Here is a 15,281-nt window from a genome sequence, read left to right on the forward strand (position 1 = left end):
TATCCACAAAACACAAATTGTTGCCTATGTTTACACCATAGACTGTACTCACATGGACAGAACTGCATTTTGAGTTGAAAATATATTATAAGTAAAACAACAGGCCTAACCTTATATGGATACTATAACACCACAATGTAATGTGTTGTATTAGTAATGTTTGGACTGGAACGATTGGTCAAATCGATTGAAATAAAAAATGATTGTCCATTTTGTTAAAGTTTAACAGCTAAGTAATGTTAATGTAGCCGGGGAAATGCTAAACATTTACATTTTCACAGGATTTGCAGGATTTCTCTGTTTTTTTTTTGTTTTTTTTATCTTATATCATGTTAACAATAATTGACTTAATCGATAGTGGTTGCAGCCTTACTTACTAGCATGAGGATCAGTGAGGCTCATTATAATAGCCCAGAGACGGAGCTCTCCTCCAGTCAGAGATTTCCGCCCCTGTCATCTTGGACAGTTTGGAGCCCGGATGCGCCGCCATGCCGACTCTATCAGCGAATGGAATAATTTATTCACCAACCTGCCAGACACTGGGCGACTAGGAGTTCACTGAAGAAGTCGACAAGACAGTTTGGAGGGCAGAGGAGCCCCTAACTGCGGGATGACTACTACGGGATACCCGCTCTGTGTTTACTTGTTTGTTTGCGTTGCTTGCCACCGTTGTATTGATGTAGGAACACTTGAGTGCTAGCTACGCTAACGTTAGCTCGAGTCGAGAGAGTGCGCGGTAGTGACAGTCCGGCCGGAGGCGGGGAGAACTGTGAGGTGAGACTGTTAGTTTGATGGTGACTACACTAAACTGTTGACTGTATGTGTAGAGATAGACACCTGGTAGATAGTATTACTTTTAACAATGTGTATCACGATTTTAGGGGGGTTCAGGCAGCAGCACATCGAGCTGGGTAGTTGACTGTTTGTCTAGTATCGTATTTTTGGCCGGAGTGGAGCTGAACGTTTAGTCGACGTTTCAGTCTTCTGGCCCGCAATAGAGAAGCTAAGAGCTAGCTTGCTAACTAGATAACTATCCAACACAGGGAGGACTCCTAAACTTTTCAGGTCAGTAACCCCTGAGTAGACACGCTTTAGATGTCAGATTCGCAATCTAATAATGACGTAGTCCCAGACACCGCATCTAAAGCGGGGACTGTTATTATTGTAACACTATGCAGTGTTTCCTCTGTAATTTTAAGACAGCTGTGTTGCTTTTGGTAGTAATTATTATGTCTCATATATTTTGCTGTTTGTGTCTAAGTTATGTTTAAAGTTGAGGTTCTAATGTTCAACATATCTTTTATTATATAGTCGTTACTTATAAAAGCAGGTGGACTACACTTAGTTTAGTTATAGATAACATTAACGCTAAATTACAATATTAAACATAGGCTATGTTTGCAGTGGTGGTAATTTCCATGCTGTGGTGGTGCAGCACTGCTAAATGAATACAGAGGAAACACTGCTATGTTAGGATATGACTGAGAGTAAAGAGTCATCTGGTACATCTTCTTCTGTAAATGCAAAGTGATTGACCAAAACGTGTACTTTAACTAACCCTCATTTTTTGAGGTGCAGGTCCCTTGACTCAAGTGTGAAAATCTCAAAAGCATAAAATAGTAAATTGTATGAGTGACTGCATTGTAGTTCTGATTGTGTGTGATTGAAGCAATAACCTACTTTTATGTATTGTTGTTCACCATACCTCACGTGATTTATACTATTCAAGTTTTTTATTTGACAGATTTTTTTTTTCTGACTTTCAGATCCAGAATAATTTCTATGTCTGCATCAGTCCTGAAAACCAGAAGTGATGTCTGTTGATGAGGATACTGTAAAAACTGGCAGTCCACAGGCCAGCTCAACTTCATCTCTGCAGCTCTCAGAATGTACTGGAGGATACAGCAATATAACTGTGATGGTGGAGGGTACTGCTGCCACCCCTGATTTTGCAGCTGCTTGTCCTGTCTCAGGCCCTGAAGCCTCTCCAAAACACATCAGCACGACTGATGCGCTTACCCACTCAGACGATGCTGGACAGGGAGCCAGAGGGAACGAGAATAACATCAATCGCAGGAACAGCTTTCATCATTCCAAACAACAGCAACAAACAAAACTAACAAAGCGCCGCTACACAGCAACCGCTAGTTTCAAGCATCCGACATCTGGCAAGAGGAGACGAAGGGCCAACTCTGAGAGTGACTCCGTCCTGCCTACCAACTTCCTCCTGGGTGGGAACATTTTTGACCCACTGAATCTCAACAGCCTGCTGGATGAGGAGGTCAACAGGGCACTCAATGCAGAGACGCCCAAATCCTCCCCGCTGCCAGCGAAGAGTCGAGACCCTGTGGAAATACTCATTCCCAGAGATATCACAGATCCACTGAACCTGAACAGCGGGATAGCAGGCAGCAGCTTTTTGGTGTCCCCCTTCAAAAGTGGTGGCAGGAAGAGACACCGCAATAGACACCATGGAGGAGGAGGAGGAGGAGGAGGAGGAGGAGGTGGGATTTCAACCACACAGATCAACCTCTCAGAATCAGGAAAAAGTGAGGTTAAAACTGGCACCTCCACACTGCTTCCAGGTATGTTAGCCTCATGTTCTGCTCTAGATGTCTCCAAAGAGTCCAACAGTTTCTCCAGTGTCGCAGGGGATTCCCATGAGCACTCAGCTGACAACTCAGCCAGCTGCAAGGAGGAGATGACATCTGTTTCTATAGAGGATTCCACTTCCTCCACATCGGGGGCACCAAACCAGCACACAAGCAGACGCAAGCGTAGGCGCAACTCTGGCAAAATGGAGGCCCCTGTGACCCATTCTACGCCAATTGGAAAGTCAGTATCTGTAGACAGGAATTGTGGTACATCGAGAAATTTCCAGTCCTTCCACACACCAAGGAGTGGTTCCAAAACAGGGCCAGGAGGTCGCCAGCACCAGCAGCCCCACACCCAGGCGAAGGAGCAACAGAAGAAGTTCCAGTATGGGAACTACAACAAGTATTATGGCTACCGCAACCCAGGCGCTAGTGAAGACGCACGGGTACGTGTGCTTCGTCCCGAATGGTTTGAAGGTAAAGACGTTCTAGATTTGGGGTGCAACTCAGGCCACCTAACACTCTATATTGCCAAAATGCTAAGACCTGCCCGCATATTGGGCCTGGATATTGACAGTGGTCTGGTACATGCAGCTCGTAAGAACATCAGACATTATCTGTCTGAACTGCAGACCCAAGAGGCCAGGCATGCGATGCAGGAGAAAAAGAGCACTAAGCAGGCGAGGAATGGAAATGAGAGTCTCACAGGCACAGACAAGAAGCACAATGAAGCAGAGAGCAGGGATGAAAACGGTAAACCGGTGAAAGGAGAAAGTGGCCCTGCAGAGGTTGCAAATGACAATGACTCCTGTCACACAGATGAGGCGGGGACCCAGAGGCAGGGCGACAAAACAGAGGTAATGGAGCAGGAAGATTGTGATTCACCCCCCGCTGATCACTCTGTGAGCTGCTCTTTTCCCGTGTCCCTACGGATCTCCAGGGGCCCCATTGCTGCACCTCCACTAACAGAAACATCCACCACACGGCCCGGAGAGTTCCCCTCAAATGTGTCCTTCATCAAGGTAAGACGGCATTGCCTGTGTGAACATCTGGTGGCAGCATGAATGAGGTTCCCATGTTTTTGCATCTTGGGAGCTTAGATGAAGGCCAAAATAAAATCATTACCTCACAATTACATGCTGCATGCATTATGTCTGCATGTTATATATTCATTAAGACTAAGGTAGCAGCATGATGTACAGAAACTAGGGCTGCATGATATGAGAAAAATATGTAATTGTGATTTATTTTTTACTGATATTGCAATTGCGATATGATTTACAATATTGGTGGGAATGATAATTTTTGTATCATTATTCTCATTTTCATTGAAAAATATTCAAATTTAAAAGGAAAATAAATAATAGTGTGATTTTTGCTAGGATCTGTACCAAACAAAGAATTTTTTTTTTCTTCTTTAGTCTGTAGGATAGGATTTGTAGGCTGGGACGTCTCTGCAGCACCATACTTAATTCAACAACATATTTTGCCTCTAACAAATATTGCGCCCCCATGCCATTTGGATATTGTACTAATCCATATTGCGATTTGGATTAAAATTGCGATTAATTGTGCAGCCCTAAAAGAAACCAGCCCCTGTCCATTGTAAAACCTATTAAAACGTATCCAAAAAGACTTATAGGAGAGTGGCTGCATTTTACAAGAAACACTCTGAGGTCTGACTGAATTCACAAGAGAACTTGACATAATTTGTGCACCCACTTACTCTCCCTGCAACCTGATGATAATTGTCTTGCTTCTAGATTAGGGATAGCGTTGTCACAGCACGGTCGGTCAGTTCCATCATGTAGCATATCTACACAAGATGCATATGGTATAAACTTAGCATGAGAATGAATAGAAGTATTCAATTGCATGCAAGTTAACATTGTAATTGAGTATAAATTGATATTAAAATTAAGTATGCATATATTTGTGTTACTGATTTCCTTTTTTTAAATGATTGTGATTAGGCCTACAAAGGTGAATAAATCATGTACTGTAGATCTTTCAGGACATTGGCATGGCACATATGCATGGTTGGAAAGTGCACTGTTGGAAAGTTTTAACAACTTTGGGAGTTTAAATATATCTGGGAATCAATGAAAACAGATTAATTACATTTTTAATGCAGTTGTTTTCGTGTTTACCAAAAGCTACTCCGCTCCCAGTCATAAGGACACAGGTTTCTCCCCTCTTATAATTCAATACAGATATATAAATCAATCATGTTGGCCAGATTTTTGTTATGGTTAGATCCTTTAATAAGGAAGCATCTGCACCCGTTTGATTTTCTGAGTCACTCTTATTGTCTTGAGTTTATCTTCACTTGCTCAAGCTGTGATAATGGAGGGAATTACTGTTACTAGTTTGTCCACCCTTACGTCTGTTGCACACCTTGTGTGTGTTTCCATTCAGAGGCTCACTATTCCCTGACGCTGCCAGTGATTTTGAGAACTGAAAGATGGAAGCAGGAAAGAGGAAGCAGTCTGTCCTTTTCGCCAGGGTGATGTTGCAATATGGCTAGAAGCATTTGGCATTGGCCTATCAGTGCCACCTTTGATTGAGAATTTGACAAATGTTACGTCAGATTTTCTCTTTCAAATGTAAAGGTTTCTCATCTTGACTCTCGATAACATTTCTTGGATGTGCGGTAGACCAAACCCCAGCTATTGCTAATAACACCGGTGTCTTTTCCTGATATTACATTTGAAAATGTCTACTGTGAAAAAGGTCTGTTCTGATAATCAAGTTTCCCAAACTTTGTTCCCAGTTGCCTTCTGTTTAAATAGTGATCAGGATCAAATAACACTCTCCTTCTGTTTCTCCTCAACTGTTTCTCATTCTGCATTAATAATACATATCAGTCCATGTATCTCCATATTTGAGAAGGTGGAGCCAAGTTTTTTTTTTTAATTTTTTTTACTTGATACATGACTCAAAGTGATACATTTATTATTACAACAAATCCCTTTCTGGACTTCTCGACACACGCTTTCATATTAATCTTGCACCATTTGTAAGTCAAATGGTTTCACAGAGCAGCAGTAAAATTTGGTGGGTATTCTTCCTCCGTAGCTCCTGTGTTTGTTTATGTTGCTCAGTGTTATGGTCTGTCTCTCTTTTTTTTTTTTTTTTTTTTTTAAATATATATCTTTAAATTCCTTTTGTCTCCGAACTGTGGCCTCCAAACAAAAACAAAAAATAAGATTTTCAAATACCAGATTTCCAGCTGTGGCCATACCCCTAATGTGCTTGTTTCAGAAAAAAATCTTGACTTTATTACAGTCATGGTGCTGATAGTAGCACAAAATAGTTTGTCCTGTCAAGGCCATGTTTTTTCTCACTGCCCCTCTTCTCTCCTTTTAGGCCAATTATGTACTGGAGAACGATAATCTTCTTTTGACTCAGCGTCCAGAGTACGACGTGATCCTGTGCCTGAGCGTTACCAAATGGGTTCACCTGAACTGGGGAGACAGTGGCCTCATGCGGCTCTTCAAGAGAGTCTACAAACATCTCCGTCCTGGAGGCATGTTCATTCTGGAGCCACAGCCCTGGGAGTCCTATGTGAGGAGGAAGAAGCTGACGGTAAGAAACTAAGATGACTAAGAGGGCTGTTGTGATGCACACCATGACTTTTGTAACACAGCAAAAATACTTGGGATATACCAGGTGCCCTTTGTGATTTTTAAAGCTTTGTTTGATTGGCTAAAATATTCGTTTTCCCTCTCACTTGACAGGATAATATTAGCAGGAACTTTCACAGCATCCGCCTCAAACCTGACCAGTTTTCATCATACCTTACAACAGAGGTGGGCTTCACCAGTTCTGAGTACCTTGGGGCCCCCAAGTGTTCAATAAGAGGTAAATATTCTAATTTGTCAGAACAAATGTATGCATTACATGTGATCCACCACTTGATGTCATTTTCAACTTTTTTTTCTCCCCATTGCAACAGGTTTTCAGAGGCCAATCTACTTATTTCACAAATGACCGCTCCTGCCTTGAAGATCACTGAATGTGAGTAGCCTAAGCCACCACCATACAAAGAAGCCAGCCAGCTGCCCTGGACTGCAAGGAATCATCTGTGTCCTTAACAGTTACTCCAGCTTTTCAGACGCTGAAGATGAAATTCAGAAATGAGAATGGGACCAAAAGTGGAATCAATTTTGTAAAGATGAGATGTGTCAAGAAGAGGTATCTATCAGAATCCTCTGTGACTACAAATTCTTAAAGAGTATGGAGTGAACTTGGATAGGACTCCACAGTGTATAACCTGGACATCATAGCTGGGCCAGACTGTAGAAGAGGTGCTTAGCTGATTCTTTCCTTGGGCCATCCTAGTGCTAATGATGCTCCAGTTTGATGCAAGGCCATAACATGTGTTTGAAAATCTTTGGCCATATATCTTTACTTTCAAAACTTTGTTTTCATTACTGTTCTGTGCCACCGCATCAACATAAAGTTTACATATTAGGGTTGGGCAATAGGGCAGACTTTTTCCAATTGGCCAGCATATCCACGTTAAGTGGTGATTGATGGTGTATTCACTACATTAGCTCCATGTGACCAACTGTGTGTTGCACTTGCAAAACCGCAGTACACCACTGGATTCCAAAGCCATTACACAGATCATACTGATATGATGTCTTTTAAAAAGCCACACTGGAGTGCAGGTAATCTTTATGCTGTGTATGACACTATGCAGGTTATGAATGAAGCCTCATATTGCCGGCTCCATTGCAACTACTGATGGCATAGAAATTGTGCTCTTTGTGGTTACATATCTGCATCATGTTTGAAGCCTTGAATCCCGTTGTGGTGGGACGTATAAATGCAAATATTTTGGTGAATTTAAAACAGCCAAACAAATTCCATCAGCCATACATTGTCTGTAGCTGATATATCTGTCCCATTTTCCAACCCTAATATATAGTTTGTTTTGTCATTATTTTTGCAAAATAGGCCTTAGAGCTGAATTAACTTTAATATGTTACAGAGCTGTGAAAATGATGTAAGTCCACATTTTGCCATGGACAGTATGAAAAGCTCCTAAATTGCACAAACCTAAGACGCTATGAAGTGAAAAGTGGCTTGTCTAAGTGATAAAGACAATAATGCAATGAAAAAGGTGCACTGAATACAGCCAAAAACATACAAAACAGAACAGCCATCCAGTAAACTGCCTAAACTAAACTACAACTAGTGAAAGCTTACCCAGTGCCCAGCCAGCATGTCTTCAAGGTATTGTCTCTTTTTTTTCTTTGTAACAGTCATGATGAATGTCATCAAATATTAGATTCTGTTATTATGACATGGAGGAGGTATGTAGTTTACTCAGGCCTACTACCACTGGGAAGAGTACTTAATATGGTACCTCAAATCTGACATCAGCTAAAATGTTAAATCCCCAAGTACAAGTGGAAAAATCAGATATCTACATTTTCAAGAAAGGAGTTTTGGCTTTTTGAATGTAAACCTTCAGGCCTGTGTAATTTACTTGAGAGTTTGGACTGTTTAGGAAGCAACAAATCACTCCTTGGGTTTTTTAAGCCTTTTCAATGCTCCATCCTAATGGTAGGGGGCACATTTAAGCTGTGCTGACACCCAGGTGTTGGCTCAGCTCAATCATTTAGCACAGAAACCACAAGGACTATTTAGCAAGGTAAATCTGTAGCATGCAGTGATCAAACATATTTTTTTAATGACAGTTAAGCCATAGCCCTACCGTTTTATATGTTGTTTACAATGACAGAGAGTATAATTGAGTGTAAGATTTAAGGCAGAGGCCTGTCATTAGAGAGTTGCTACAGCGTCTTCAGTGCTGTATAAATCCGACACATGCAGTGTTTTGTGTGGTCTGATCATCACCACTGGACAGGCATTAATTCAAACAGTATCAGAATCACTTTTGAGCTCCTGAGTTGAAATCAACTTCTGTAAGACGGAACAAAAACTTACATTTGTAGAAAATGGATTGTTAGTAAAATGACTGAAATATATCCATATGACTTTTTACCATTTGAAATATTAATAGGCTGTTTGTATTGAAGCTCTGCCAAACTATTTTATGGGTAGTTAGTCTTTGTGATTGTATCTTTACTGGTGTGCGCACTGAGCATCGCTCATCTACAACCTTTCATTGTAAATGGCTGGGACTAAAAAGCTTCCTTTTTTGTGACTGGTTCAATTACAGCATTTGGCATAGTAGAGTAGGAGATGATGGAGAAGATGGATGATAGGTTTCTATTTTAGTAAGTGATCAATGTAAATAAGTTAGCAAATTTTGTTTTACTGTTGTCAATATTAAGTTCATAACTGCTTTTGTCATTTTCCAGTGTTTTTTTTTTTTTTTGGTGTGTTTTCAAATGTTCTCTGCCAATTTGTGAGTGAGTCAGAGTTTTTGTCCTAAAACAAACTGCTAATCCAGCTCTGTAACAACAAATGAATATGTACATTGCAATGTTCTGATGTGTTTGCTTTGTTCTGTCCTGGCAGGCACATGGATTGTTAGATTGGCTCTTTATTTTTTTATAAACCATTTGAAAGGATTGTTGTTGTTAATGCACTCTCATTTCACTTTATCTTTTTAAATTCTTCAAAATAGAAAAAGATATTTAATACTTATTCCATCAAACTTTTTATAACAAGTTGTGGAACACCGATTAACCTATACAATAAAGCTTTAGGTTGCATTCTCAATTGAAAGAGGATTGGCTTCAACCTCAGTCAACCTCAGTCAGACACAGCACAGGGCACCAAATCACACCTTTCTCCTAAACTAAGACAGTCGGTTTCTCAGGCTCAAATTTAGCCCACAGCTGTATCTTCAAGGGCATTTTGCTTTTTTGCATTACTAACAAAAGATTTCCTTCTTGAGTATTTTATTTGGGAAACAAAGCTAGTTTAAAGCTACAGAGTGCTTTGCCACAAATGTGAAAGATTGCACCTTACTGTCTCAGCAGCAACATCTTAGAGATTTTAACCCAACAAGCCTGACTCAGAAGTCCAGGTATCCAAGCTAAATCATGTCTTTGCTGGAGATGTGAAATTGCATGTGGTCATAAACAGTGCTGTAAAACCTTTTTGTACTCCCCAGATGTTGCATAAAGTTGTGTAATGTTTATTTTATGAAATTAAATTACACACAAAATCAGGCGTAAGAGATATAACACCTCTTGTTTCAACAGGGTTTAATGGCAGTGAGAAATATTACTTTTTCAAATGTATAATGCTCAGATCTCAAGTTATAGTAGTGTACAACACAATTTTGTGCAATATTTGCTCTTCAAAATTGTACGTCTGCCCTTAAAGCCAGCAAAAATCAAAACCATATCACCGGAATTAATTTTATAGTGCAGGATGGATTAAAATTAAGAAAACCTTCAGGTCCAGGTTTTCATGTTGCAAAGAAACCAAAAGTCAATATGATCAGAAAAATTGCAGTGAAAGCACACCCTATTGTATTTGTTTTATGTATTTACATGTTTTGTATTTGCAACTTTGAGGACCCATTCCAAAGAAATGGATTTGATGAATTACTGCATTTGGTCATCTGGCTTTTTGCTGAGAGAAAGAGCTGTTATGGGTTTTATTTAATAATTTAGTTATTCTGTTTTGCGCAGCAGACCTCTGGATGCCAAGGAAAGTAAACTTAACATCCAACGCTATGCTCACATTTTCTAAATTATTATCTCATCCCATACACAAAATCTCAGAGATTTCCTTCAGGACAGCAGAGCAATTTTCAGTGGCTGCTAATCTTTAAATTATGTAGTTATAACCCAATTATAAGACTTAAGCATTAGTAATGAAATATTGATCACATATTTTGTCAGAAACAATAAAGCCCTGACAAAACAATGGTCATACCTTTGCGTACCCACTTCTCATTTATTAGTTTTCTAACATTAGTGTATATATATAGTATTAGTAGTATATAGTATATATAAGTATGAAATTGTATAGCTGTAGTGAAATAGCTAAAACCTCTTTGTATTTTCTGGGAAAACTGTTGGGATAAAATATCTATTCTGTCAGGGAAGCATTTAGTTTTGTATGCCTCTGAATAAGAAGATATATCTGAATGTTTCTCTGTGTTTTACATTTAAATTGATTAAAAGGGGTTCCAGATTCAGTGGTTCAGTATTTGCTATACAGCCTTTTTATTAAGGTAATTCAACTGAAATGTAATTTGTGGTACAGACATTAAGGTATTTATTAGTAAACTAAATATACAGATATATATCTATGCCAGCTTTTTCACATTTTGCTACCTTTCACATGTTCAGCAAGTAGTCAGCTGGTCTGCCCATAGGTGTTCTTATTGAAGTGATCATCGCAGCATCTGTAAAGAGGTTACTAACCTACTTTGAATGAAGCGGTGAGTTAATCCATCCACTTCATCTGGAAACAGGTCAAGTTGATTGATTTCCTGTATGTGGGAAGTGCAGGCCTGTGACCTGCTCTTGTATAAAGGGAATTGTTATTTCATGCAGTTTATGTCTCCCTATAAAAGTATACGTGACTACTTTGGACTACGGTCCAAAGTTAGGTTGGAACAGGGTCTGGACACAAACGACAAAACCTGTACATTATAATACAACAGCATCCCAATGATAATGTTTATTGCAGGGCTATTGTCGGGGATTGCAAAGCATTTTACAGGTGTTACTTCTGTTATGTGGAATGGCATTTAGTAAGAATTCATTCATCTTAATTTTTTCTGTATTTGTTAGAAATACTCAATTTAAAATGTACAAAGCATTATTATTTGTCCACAAACAATCTTTATGCATTTACAGACATATCTCATGTACATGAATACAGACCCTATGCTGTGATACTCTAGATTGACCTTAGAGGCATCCTTAAGATGATATACTTATACAGTGGTGCTCATAAGTTTATGGACCCATGCTAAAGTTGACTAAAAAGAGGAATAAAAAAAATCATCTTTTGGAAATTGATCTTAATGCGTGATTTATGCTTCTGCGTTAAATCTACACGTTGGCTATGTACGTAGGTACATGGAGGCACGGACCCTACGTCGTACCCTGACGTGCACCTATTGAAAAATGTAACTACACGTCGCAGTGACGCACGCCGCTTGGCCGTGGCTTGGTAGCGTTACATTTCCCCCTACTCATTTCCTCGTTCTCCTTCTCCATAAATAACATGAAATAAAGGAGAGGGTTAACTTTTCCTGATACAGATTTTCCACCTTGGTCAGAAAGCACAGGGGAGACACTTTGTTTCTCTCACTACGCCTCTAGAGTCGTTACTCGCTCAGAAGCTAATCGCCGTCACTCTCTCACTCGTGTTTGGTAGAGCGAGTGAGAGAGTGACGGCAATTAGCTTCGGGGCAAGTACCGACTCTAGAGGCATACTGAGAGAAACAAAGCGTTGCCGCAATGTGTAGTTACATTTTTCGAAGGGGTGCACGTCAGGCTACAGCGTAAGGTCCGGCATAGGGTCTGTGCCTCCACTACCTACGTGCGTAGCCACGGCATAGATTTAACGCAGAAGCATAAATCACGCTTAACAGAGCTTCAGAGATCATCAGCAAGTGAACTTGAGAGGACAAGTTACTGTCTACAGCGCTCCATCAATCAGGCCTTTATGGTTGTAACGGTACAAGGCTATGACATTCTAGCTAGAGCTTGTATAATGACACTTAATAGACCCTAAAAAGTTAAACTCTAATCTGAATGTCAAGCACTACTTCAAATGAAATCCAGGTATTGCTCATCACCTGGATAATGCCATCGCTCTAGCTACTGGATTATAGTGGTGGCAGCACCACAACAGATGCCTCTCAAATGCAAGAGACTGGTCAAAGTCCTTTAAGAAAATATTATCTAAAGTGCTCTGACTTTAGCATAACAGCTACCCGAATCACACAGCTGAGAACAACGCTGGAGTGGTTTCAGGACTAGTCTGGATTTCTGAGTCGCTTAGTTGAGGAACTGGAAGTTGTAAAAAGTTGTTTTTTATTGGTCAGAGTGCAACCTTACACTGCTCCATCTAATGAAGTGGAGGCCATTTTATTTTGTTCACTTGAAAACAAGTCTTCGGAATGACTCTCAACGCCAAAGCAGAAATAAACTATAGTGCATGATGTTTATATGGATAAATAGTAAATGTAGATAATGTAGACAAGTCAAAGATCATCTTAAATCATCCTTTACATATTTCTTAATGATGCAATGTGTTTATTGGGCCTATAGTATTATGAGATTAACATTCAGTTTGACAAAAACTCTACTTTTACTTAACAGTACAGACACAATTGTTGAAGTCAAGTGTCGGCTCTGTGATTTCTTCTCTAAATAATTTCTAATTAGCATTTTATTTTGACAAGTCACTCAGACTTGAGGAACTGCACCCGTGCTTAACTTGGGCTGCAGTGTTAAAGGTCACAGTTTGTTGCTAGCATTAGAATATTACTATGTGATTTCTTCTCAACTTGTAAAAAGCACCCGCAGCATTTTCAAACCCTAGTTTATCTACAGTGACAAAGGTCTATACTGTTACAGTTAAAAAAAAAAACATCCATCCTGTAATAACTTACTGTTTTAAGCTGTCAGCTTTGTGAAGACAGACAGCCTTGTGTAAACAGGTTTGTGGGGGGTTACCCCTTTGTAGTTTGGTCACGCTGCACTGTCTGAATAGCACAAAGATTCCACTCAGATGACAATGCAGGGCAGCACAATACAGCGGCTCGTGTTTACAAATAGCAGCATCCATGCCTTTAACACCTACTAGCCCGGAACAGTCATTAACCATCTTCAGATCCTGGCTCTGTTAACTCTGGCACAACATTCAGTAACTAGATGGACAATAAAATGTTGAATCATATAGTAAGTTGGTTACTAGATGTCGGTATTTACTAATGAATCATGACTTCTTGTTGTCCAGTGATGATGTTGCCTTAAACTCAGGGGGGAATTTGTTTTCAGCTGATAGTCACATTGCTTCCTAAATAAATGAAATAAAATGTAGCCAAAGTTCACCAACAAAGATATTTGACAAAGAAAGGCAGACAATATGACAATGAATTTGCTTTGCAATGGTGGATTGTGACGTTGTCTGTCTGTTCCAGACAGTGTTGTCCAGACAGACAGAATGGTGAATTAAGATAAACACAGAGACACAATAATTCATTCACAAAAGCTCTATTCCATCACAGCTATTTGGGTCAGTCGCTTGACCATTATTGTGTCCTGTCACTAGCGCTGAGCGAAAGCATGCCAGACTCAGCTCAGACTGCTTTCCATGCTGTTATTTCCATAAGGTCAAGCCAAGTGGGTAATGGGCTTCAGAGTTAGTGTTAACACTATATTTTAGATATTAAACTTAAAGAATGACTTTGCATTACATTTGGCACGGTATAATTAAAGATGGTAGTGATGTTTACCCTAACTGAACGGCAACAAACCAAAGCATCAGTCAATTTATTTCCATGCATTTATTGGTAACACTGCATTTCAGAGAGTCGAACTGACTGCTCACAAAGGATTGATTATAAAACGTTATTAAATGTGAGATACAGGATCGGTCACACGGTTTCAAGCAACAAAAACAAATCTATGAGCAGCAGGATTGCAGCTGCACACCTAATAGCTGTAAAATGAGCTGTATATAAAATCCACTTCAAAAGCATTTTAGATGTCCAAGAGGGGTTGATTGAGAGAAACGTTGTCAAAATGGTTTGTCCAGAATAATGCCGTCTGTAGACCAGGATCACAGCATCCTGTGCTGGAGATGTCAGCCCTCATACTGGTGCATGCAGATGCTAAGACCGCACAGCACAGCACCTGAAAATGAGTACAGACAGTACAGCGTAAGATAATCTTACAATTAGCAATCATTTCTATGCTGCCTCTGCAATTAAATGTATGCACAGTTATGATCCTAGCAGGCCTACCTGTATCTTCGAGGGCAACCGTGATGACCAACGATGTACTCCTGAGCATAGCAGAACCGTCTGCAGAGTCCTCTATACCCACATGTCCAGTACTGCATTTCTGGATCATTGCCTGTAGATAATTATAGAAGAATTATAAATTCTTCCCATATTTCTGATGAATATTGGCGTAACTTGTGGACTCGTTTTATATACTAATCACATTATATCCATGTATCTTAAAAAGAATTTAACAAAATTTGCAATTACTTAATGGTTAACAAAAACTGTCAAGTTGTGATGTCATAATTTGTTTGACTTCTTCTCAGAGCCACACAAACAAGCCCACTAATGAGCACAGTGTAGTTTGAGCATTTGCCATATCTTGATTTGATCTCGCACAGGAAGAAAATGGGTGTATCCATTGCTTACCCTCCCCGACTGTGAGCATCAGGAGAAGCACAAGGAGAACCAAGCTCAGTCCCTTCATGTTTAGGTACCAATAAGCTTTCAGACACTGTTGTTGACAGGCTGATGCTGCATTTATACAGCATTTCAACCCACGGGGGAGGAGTCTGTCGTGCTCTGTCCAAATCACAATAACAAAGTATCGCTGAATGATGGCAGTCTGAGGGCAGTCTGAGGGCTGAAAGTCAGGACTATCAGCTTATTCAGTTTAGTCCACAGCTGCAGCTTCTTGAGAATTTAAGATTACTTTTAGGCATTTAACAACGAACCATACTGTAATTGTATGTGTTAAGTGTTTTGTGCAAAACAAT

The 15,281-nt window shown here is 39.9% G+C and overlaps 2 protein-coding genes across 4 annotated transcripts; one reads left to right on the plus strand and one right to left on the minus strand.

Annotated features, from left to right (window-relative positions):
- The first annotated feature begins 434 nt into the window (after positions 1–434).
- mepce (methylphosphate capping enzyme) lies at positions 435–9,146 on the plus strand. 3 transcript variants are annotated; one of them, XM_031320106.2, is made up of 5 exons: positions 435–1,065; positions 1,767–3,616; positions 5,964–6,182; positions 6,335–6,458; positions 6,553–9,146. In XM_031320106.2, the coding sequence occupies exons 2-5, from the start codon at positions 1,814–1,816 to the stop codon at positions 6,585–6,587; spliced, it is 2,181 nt and encodes a 726-aa protein (XP_031175966.1). In that variant the 5' UTR covers positions 435–1,065; positions 1,767–1,813; the 3' UTR covers positions 6,588–9,146. The 3 variants fall into 3 exon arrangements, with proteins under 3 accessions (XP_031175966.1, XP_031175967.1, XP_031175968.1); XM_031320107.2 differs by having other exon boundaries at positions 436–774; XM_031320108.2 differs by having other exon boundaries at positions 440–617.
- A 5,042-nt stretch (positions 9,147–14,188) lies between these two features.
- Positions 14,189–15,055, minus strand: defbl2 (defensin, beta-like 2). The gene is made up of 3 exons (XM_035991070.1): positions 14,935–15,055; positions 14,524–14,635; positions 14,189–14,413 (listed from the first exon to the last, which is right to left on the minus strand). Exons 1-3 carry the CDS (start codon positions 14,990–14,992, stop codon positions 14,392–14,394), a joined length of 192 nt encoding a protein of 63 aa, XP_035846963.1. The 5' UTR covers positions 14,993–15,055; the 3' UTR covers positions 14,189–14,391.
- Between the last annotated feature and the right edge of the window lie 226 nt (positions 15,056–15,281).

The sequence above is a fragment of the Sander lucioperca genome, chromosome 13 (genome assembly GCF_008315115.2).
Source record: "Sander lucioperca isolate FBNREF2018 chromosome 13, SLUC_FBN_1.2, whole genome shotgun sequence".
Classification (NCBI taxonomy): Eukaryota; Metazoa; Chordata; class Actinopteri; order Perciformes; family Percidae; genus Sander; species Sander lucioperca.

What these genes read in the sequence shown, in the direction of transcription:
- mepce (XM_031320106.2), top strand. Translation starts at nt 1,814, where the DNA reads ATGTCTGTTGATGAGGATACTGTAAAAACTGGCAGTCCACAGGCCAGC. An exon ending in CAAATGTGTCCTTCATCAAG is followed by an intron (nt 3,617 to 5,963) that starts GTAAGACGGCAT and finishes CTCTCCTTTTAG; the next exon opens with GCCAATTATGTACTGGAGAA. An exon ending in TGAGGAGGAAGAAGCTGACG is followed by an intron (nt 6,183 to 6,334) that starts GTAAGAAACTAA and finishes CTCACTTGACAG; the next exon opens with GATAATATTAGCAGGAACTT.
- defbl2 (XM_035991070.1), bottom strand. Translation starts at nt 14,992, where the DNA reads ATGAAGGGACTGAGCTTGGTTCTCCTTGTGCTTCTCCTGATGCTCACA. An exon ending in GATGCTCACAGTCGGGGAGG is followed by an intron (nt 14,636 to 14,934) that starts GTAAGCAATGGA and finishes AATTATCTACAG; the next exon opens with GCAATGATCCAGAAATGCAG. An exon ending in GGTTGCCCTCGAAGATACAG is followed by an intron (nt 14,414 to 14,523) that starts GTAGGCCTGCTA and finishes ACTCATTTTCAG; the next exon opens with GTGCTGTGCTGTGCGGTCTT.